Source organism: Anarrhichthys ocellatus, unplaced genomic scaffold (genome assembly GCF_004355925.1).
Source record: "Anarrhichthys ocellatus isolate YVR2014 unplaced genomic scaffold, GSC_Weel_1.0 scaffold9, whole genome shotgun sequence".
NCBI classification, from domain to species: domain Eukaryota; kingdom Metazoa; phylum Chordata; class Actinopteri; order Perciformes; family Anarhichadidae; genus Anarrhichthys; species Anarrhichthys ocellatus.
In genome coordinates, this window is record NW_022280039.1 from 3211257 (window position 1) to 3218981 (window position 7725).

General features: G+C 39.5%; 2 protein-coding genes across 2 annotated transcripts in view; one reads left to right on the top strand and one right to left on the bottom strand.

Annotated features, from left to right (window-relative positions):
• Positions 1 to 471: 471 nt before the first annotated feature.
• nkx6.3 (NK6 homeobox 3) lies at positions 472 to 2949 on the top strand. The gene is made up of 3 exons (XM_031849687.1): positions 472 to 1223; positions 1838 to 2007; positions 2469 to 2949. Exons 1-3 carry the CDS (start codon positions 809 to 811, stop codon positions 2694 to 2696), a joined length of 813 nt encoding a protein of 270 aa, XP_031705547.1. The 5' UTR covers positions 472 to 808; the 3' UTR covers positions 2697 to 2949.
• A 1685-nt stretch (positions 2950 to 4634) lies between these two features.
• Positions 4635 to 7725, bottom strand: part of inpp5l (inositol polyphosphate-5-phosphatase L) — a 14624-nt gene continuing 11533 nt past the window's right edge. Inside the window, exon 13 of the mRNA XM_031849366.1 lies at positions 4635 to 7669. The gene's annotated coding sequence lies outside the window, so the exon portion shown is untranslated. The remainder of the gene's footprint in view (positions 7670 to 7725) is intronic.

Below are 7725 nucleotides of genomic sequence, written 5' to 3' on the forward strand. Positions count from 1 at the left end.
AATATATCTAAAGCATTGCATATTAGGAGAAAAAACATATCGATACACTATAATATAATAGTGTTTTAACTGACATGAAGTGGTACATGTGTATATTTTGTGACATTTGGGTTATGGTTATGTTACATACAATATATATTGTGTTTGTTTCCAGAAATAAACGTAGAAAAAAAAAACTGCCCTCCTCCTCCTCCTCTTCTGTGTACTCCAGGCTCAGCTGCCTCTGCTCCACCACATGGCAGGCCATCAAAAAATCAACTTGTTCCCACTCCACCTGTTCAAAACACTATTAATCTGCTGCCTTCCAATAAGAGGCTTGGCTCTCAGCGAGGAGCCAATAGAGAGGCATTAAAGCTGTGAGACCCAGGCCAATCCCAGGCTGCATTCTAATGTGGCCTATCTTTATCAAGGTGCCACTCCATTTCCAGATACTGCTTATTTATGACCTCTGAGGAGAGAGCCGGCAGGAGGCATGTGTCTTTAGGAGAACACTAAAAATCGGTGACCAGAGGGCTCAGATATGGGATTATCACAGACCACACTGTGGCTGAGAAGAGGTGAAGGGCGAGAGTGAAGTGTGTATCTGCTTTTTCTGATGCGGTATTAACTTAAGCAAACACCAGGGACTTTGTTAAAATTGCTATTAGCGTTCTTAAATATTTTAGTATCTGGACGGTGAGTGTGATCACAGATCCCAGACATCGGCTGTGGGTGAGAGAACTCCTTGAGGGCCCATCAGAGGTCTTTTCCTGCCTGGATCTTATTGGATGTGTTACTGAGACCTGGAGGCAGAGTAACAGTGCTTCCCATGGATCCAAACATCCAGGGGCCTTTTCTGTTTAACAACAGCCTGAACCAATTCCCGTCGGAGCTCAAGGCCCCAGTGTGCCAGTACTCAGTGCCCAACTCTTTCTACAAGCTCAACCCGGGTCTAAACAGCCATCTGCAGGCGGGGACGCCTCACGGCATTAGCGACATCCTGAGCCGCTCCATGATGGCGATGGGCTCCACGGGCACCACCACCCTGCTGTCCGGATACTCCACCATGGGGGGGTTCAGCCCCTCCGTCACCAGCACGTCCATGTACTATAACCGGGACTACAACCCCTCCCTGGGCGGCTTCTCCAAGCCCGGCGCCGAGTGCCACATGAAGGGTCGAAGCGTGAGCTGCTGGGCAGAGAACGGCTGTGACTGGAGAGGAGGGAGGCAGCAGTGCACAAACAGTGAGTCTCAGTCCTGCAAGCATGGACTCAACATCCAACACATTACAACTTCCTTGTGTCTGTCTCTGTAACACGATGTGTTACCTTGTGTTGCCAGAGTGTCTTTTGTCTTTACTAAAGAGGACAAATTTATCTAATCATGTAATGTATAATGTACTAATTTGATCAATATCTTTAGTTTGTATTGTTTTGAAAACTGAATAATGCTTCGATTATATAAGATAATATTCAAAATGTTATTTTAAAGATTTAATTGTAAATTTTAAGAGTAATTTATTAGGGGTGTAATCTAAGAGAAAATACAAAAACAAGGATTTACAGGGGTTGATGAGTGTGTGTGGCATTTCAAACGTCACATCAAATATTAAAAAAAAAGTATTTTTTATATAATATGTGGATAATGCTTTATATTCTATCTATATTCCAACAAATAGTTTATAATTAGGGGATGAACATGATTCAAGAACAGTAATTATGAAATTATAGAAACACAAATATGTGATAATTAATGTCCCACCCAAAGCATTTCAGTGGGTTAATGTTATTTCTATGTAAAAATTTAAAACCCCGCAGTGTTTTTTCTTGAGTATTGTTTTCTTCTTTGATATTTTTAGACAGTGGTCCTTTGGGGGAGATGACAGGCAGGAAGAAACACACCAGACCAACATTTAGTGGACATCAGATATTTGCTCTGGAGAAAACATTCGAGCAGACAAAGTACTTGGCCGGGCCTGAGAGAGCGAGACTGGCTTATTCTCTGGGCATGACTGAATCACAAGTCAAGGTAAAGATAACAGAACATTTACATTAAAGCTTTTGAAATGATGCTTTTGTGTCAGGTTAGGGTTAGCCTTACGACGTACATGTTTAGAACACATTACTCCACTGATTTGATGTTTTCCTTTAATTTGGTTTTCCCATACTTTTGTGTGCGTGTGTGTGTGTGTAAAGTAGGCAAACTGTTGTTTTGACAGGTAAAAAAAAGTGCAACAACATAATTATATAACAAGTGCATGAAGAGACAAAAGCTGAGACTCCTAATCTGTGCCATCATCACATCAACAGGACACAGTGACGCTGACACGCAAATATCTACATACCATCATGCAGAAATGTACCAGCAAGGATGACTTTTACATGTTTGTAAACAAGATGCACATTACAAGCGACGTTGTTGTCCACGTTTGTAAACAAGATGCACATTACAAGCGACGTTGTTGTCCACGCCCTCTGTGTTGTGTTTAGGTGTGGTTTCAGAACCGACGCACCAAGTGGAGGAAGAAGTGCGCCTCAGAGCCGAGCTCCACGCAGGCCAGCCTCGCGGGGCATGGCGGCGAGGCCTCGGAGAACGAGGTAGAGGACGAAGAGTACAACAAGCCTCTGGACCCCGACTCTGACGACGATAAGATCCGGCTGCTGCTGCGCAAACACCGCAGGGCTTTCTCCGTCCTCCGCCTCGGGCCACACGTCTGACAAACTTCCCGGAAATCGCACACGTGCGCGCTTCTCAGCAGACCTGCATGCTGCAATTAAAGTTATTCGTTTTGAACACAAAGTCGAATCATTTAAGCTATTAACTCATTTGTGGTCATCCAACAAAAGAGCATCAAATGTTTCAGTAGACAAACAGGCTGTAAAAATGAAGCTAAAAAGACGTTTACTTTTCTATGTTACTGTATCTCTGGCCTGTTCGATGTTACACTGCTATGTGGGGGGATTATGATATACACAACATTTTGTAAAAATCTATGAAATAACATAAAAACTGCATGATGCTATCGGTAATAATACTAATAAAAAAAAGAGTAACCTGAAGATTTTCATTTGTTTTTTGTGATTATTTGAATTTTCAAAATGAAACCACCTAAAGTGCCCAATATGAAAACGTGAAAGGGTCTCACTATAGAAGAAAATAAAACAAGAATAAGTGGAAAATAGCCTTGACCCTTCAATCAAAGCTTCAGAAAATATGTTTTAAATGGAAAAACGGATAAATCGGGAGGTAAAGTAATTTTTGGACAACTATTTAAAGAGAACTTGCTTTTAAAACGGAACTAAATGAGACATCCTGTGATAATAGGCTATATGGGTTTATGGCTGTGCCCAGGTTATTTATTATACATTATAATAGTATGATTTGTAATTCTGGATTTTTAAATTGAACGTTGACTAAAATAACTGCAAGCTGTGCAGCTTTGTCTTTCGTTATCGTATACTTGCTTTTGAAATCCATTGTCTAAATATTAGCAATGCGCATTAAATTATTGTGAATCATTTATCAGGCTTGCGCAGTGGCTCAAGTTCCACCAGTGTTCTTGCCATCAAGTGACAGAATGAAACTGCAAGCAAAAAGGCCCAAACGCTGAGGACGGGTGCAAAGGCCAAAGGTCAAATCCTGTGTGATTTACCAGCTTAAATGAAGACAATGACCCCCATAACCCACTTCAAGATAAAATCAATACCGACAGTCCTGCTCATTCACCACATGTGGGTTTAACCTCTGCGTGGTACAGACATCAGGCCAGATGATTCGGTTTCTTTGCTCACATCAAATATATTCAAAGACTATACCGTCAGTATCATACGTTGCCAATTTGGTCATTATGTAAATGTTGCTCAAGTCCACATTGACGCTATGAAAATACAAATGTTCAAAATTGATCAAGCATTATAAAACCTTTGTGATTTGTGAATTTTCAGAAGGCAATCCTTTAGTCTCCCTCCAACCTGCTGCTATCTGACCATTGAATCAACCACAACATGAAAAGCAATAAAGGATAGAATCAGTCTCTTGATTTGTCGACGCTTGAAGACTTTCACTCTGAGCAAATGTCCTAAATAGCCAGCTCATTCCAGCTTTAGAGGGCAGGCTTAACACCTCCTCTGTTTTATATGACATTTTTCTTCTGTCACAAAATAAGCACAACTTAAGCTGTTTGAATTCTATGGAAAATGGATGCTTAACACATATATAGTTCAGTTAGTGCAGGTTCAATGTCCATGTTGTATAATTCTGACCTATATTTCTTGAATCTGACTGACTCAAAAGTCAGCATGAGTAAAATTTTACAATCTTCATGTCAACACAACTAACTAGAACATGTAATAATAGAAATAATCATCGAATTTGTTTCACTTTAGGACACTCGTCGAGATCCAAGCATCTTCTCTCAGTAGCAGATAAAGCCCAGCATGTACAGACATTACCCAAACATTCAGGTTTATCAGCTTCATCGGGGAAACTAAGTCAAGTAAACAATTCCCCAAATAGGGGTGACTCAAATGAACTGCAGAGCAACTATTGGGGTTATTCCCAAATGCCAAAGCTTTCAGTTTTAAAATCACAATGTATTGCAACATATCTTGCATATATACAGTGCTGGTAAAGCCAATAAATAACAGCCCGTCACATTTATAAGGGTAATATTTTATTTACAAAAAAGAAATATGACAATGTAGTGTTTGACCAGAGTTAATCTTCATGTAATACTGGCTTTATGATGCACTGCACTCCCATGACTGGACAACACTGAACTGCTACAAGTTTATTACTTTAAAAAAACTCTTCCATCCATGCAAACATCACTGATTCTTACCACTTCGTCTTGTTATGGTGAGGCTTCAGTCCCACCGTACAAACATGACAAGACAGTCCAAACTTCATAATAATATCTGTGAATTTATGCATGAAAAGTATTTTTGTATGAATATAGAGAGCGTGTTGTTCCACCAAGATGTGTAGGACAAAACAAAACACACAAAAAATTAAAATACATGTCAGCTGGGATTGGCTCCAGCTAAGGGATAAGACAATTTATGGAAGTAACAAACCACAAAAACATATTTCAATCTTTTTTTAAATTAGTCAGTATTAAAGCCAGATTAAAAAAAAAATCGAAATAATTCACAATTCAAAAATATTATACCGCACACATACTACAGCACGAGACTATGAATCAACAAAACAAAATAAAAAAATCAATGTAAAAGCAAACAGTGCCTTCTGTGTTGTGTGTGTGCACACATGTTTATAAACTGTATTTACAGCATTTTGTGAGGTTCAAGTGAAGCCGTCTGATGGAAACAGCCATACCCATAAAGTACAGTTAGAAGTAAACATGTGAGGCCTACAGTATTATTCTTTTGGCAATGAAATGAGGTCGATGCCAACAAGAACAGAGTGGAAAGGATTTTAGACAAACTGTAAAGAAAACTTTCTCTGAGTGAGGACGGCTAAAATCAAAAGAATTGACAACTATGGAACAAAGCACTTGGTATTGACGTACAGTTGGTACATAAGAATAACAGCAAAAGAACTATACTTTAACTTCAACAGGGTGAAACCATCTGCTGCTGTGTTATATGAATAAATGCAGCTCCTACGTAGCATTCATAAACAGTCAAAACTGCTGTAGTCGGTTTATTGTTGCTTTTAAATTGTTATCGCCCCTTTTGTCCATTGTCTAGTGTCATTTCTACAACATATACTGTACATTTATCAAATTCAAATCAGGAAGTGATTTTGTTATTTAATCAAGAGGTATGGGACCTAATTAAAGACGCTGTGAGAAACTACAGTAGCTAAGAGTACGTAGAATATGTTGTTTTATCTAGGGCATCTGACCAAACTGTTGTGTAAACAGTAAACTGGTACAGCAGCATTCCTCAACAATGTTTCCGGTGCAGAATAAAATGTTGCTCACAGGGATAGTAAACAACTTCAGAAAATAATCTCAGAACTAAAAATGGCGTAAAACAAAAGCAAACAGTCAGTAGGACTGGTCCAATACTTGATATTAAATATCCTATATATCCTGTAATGTTGAGTTAAACGTTATTTACAGTTTCATGATACTAGATTCTGATTGACTGAAATAAGCTGCTAATATAAAACCTCTTGAGTGGAAGGTATTCAGTCCAGTTGGTACAAAATGGTCTGACTGATTGAATTGGTTTAATAAAATATTTAGGGCCAATAAGGATGAGTACATTTGTGGTAGGGTTTGTCTGACACTGCCTGGAAGAAAAAGTAAAATTTGCAACATCTACAATCAGAAAAAGTAAGAATGGTTTGCATACACGTCCATGTAAATGGGGCTGGTGCACAGTCACCCATCTGACCAATAATGAACACATCAAACATAGTATACAGCACAGGTGCTACAGTATGAGACTATGTATCAACAAGACAATACAAGACAAAAATCAATGTAAAAGCAAAACAGTGCCTTCTGTGTTGTGTGTGGGCGCACACATGTGGATGAACTGAATATTTACAGCATTTTGTGGAGTTCAAGTGAAGCCGTGCGATGGAAACATCCATACCCATCAAGTACAGTTAGAAGTAAACATGTGAGGCCTACAGTATCATTCTTTTGCTCATGAAATAAGGTTGATGACAACCAGAACAGGGTGGAAAAGATTTTAGACAAGCTGTAAAGAAAACTCTCTGAGTGAGATTGATGTACAGTTGGTAGATTAGAATAACAGCAAAAGAACGTTACTTCAACAGCTGTGTTATATGAATAAATTCAGCTCCTATGCAGCATTTGTAAACAGTCAAAACTGCTGTAGTCTGTTATTGCTTTTAAATTGTTATTGGCCTTTTTTCCCCCATTGTCTAATGTCATTTCATGTACTGTACATTTATCAAAATCAATTCTGGAAGTGATTTTGTTATTTAATCAAGAAAGTACAGTAGCTTAGAGTATGTAGAATATGTTGTTTTATCTATAGAGGGCATCTGACCAAACTGTTGTGTTGACAGCAAACTGGTACAGCAGCAGTCCTCGACAATGTTTCCGCTGTAGAATAAAATGTTGCTTTGCATATAGTCAGTAGGACTGGTCCAATAATTCCAATTAAACTACAAATTTAAAACCTCTTGAGTGGAAGGTATTCAGTCCAGTTGGTACAAAATGGTCTGACTGAGGACATTTAATAAAATATTTTGGGCCAATAAGGAATGAGTACATTTGTGGTAGGGTTTGTCTGACACTGCCTGTAAAAACAAAAAGGCATATTTAAAATATAATGCAACAACATACACGTTCATGTAAAGGGGCTGGTGCACAGTGACACACTTCAGTCTTTACATCATTTCTTCGTCTCCATGGATGCAGGCAGGAATAGCAGGAACATCACGGTGACGCTGAGCTTTCAGGTAACGGGACTTAAGATCTGAGAGTGAGTAGATAATCTGGAAAACTGCACCAGAAATCCATAACATCTGCAGATAAATCAGTGATCGTGTCAGTCGGGCTGCCGTCGACAGCACGTGGCAGTGAGACAGTCATATGTGAGACGCCAGGGATGTGAGGACGGGGTTTTCACAGCGGGTACAAGCTGAATCGAGACCTGCTGCTGGGCTGGATGGGTGGGGTTGTGCTGATTATCCTCTGGTACTGATACTGTGGCAGAGCTGTGAGGATGGCGCGGTTATAGTCCTGCAGCAGACACACACACACACACACACACACACACACACACACACACACACACA

What these genes read in the sequence shown, in the direction of transcription:
- nkx6.3 (XM_031849687.1), top strand. Translation starts at nt 809, where the DNA reads ATGGATCCAAACATCCAGGGGCCTTTTCTGTTTAACAACAGCCTGAAC. An exon ending in GAGGCAGCAGTGCACAAACA is followed by an intron (nt 1,224 to 1,837) that starts GTGAGTCTCAGT and finishes TGATATTTTTAG; the next exon opens with ACAGTGGTCCTTTGGGGGAG. An exon ending in TGACTGAATCACAAGTCAAG is followed by an intron (nt 2,008 to 2,468) that starts GTAAAGATAACA and finishes TGTTGTGTTTAG; the next exon opens with GTGTGGTTTCAGAACCGACG.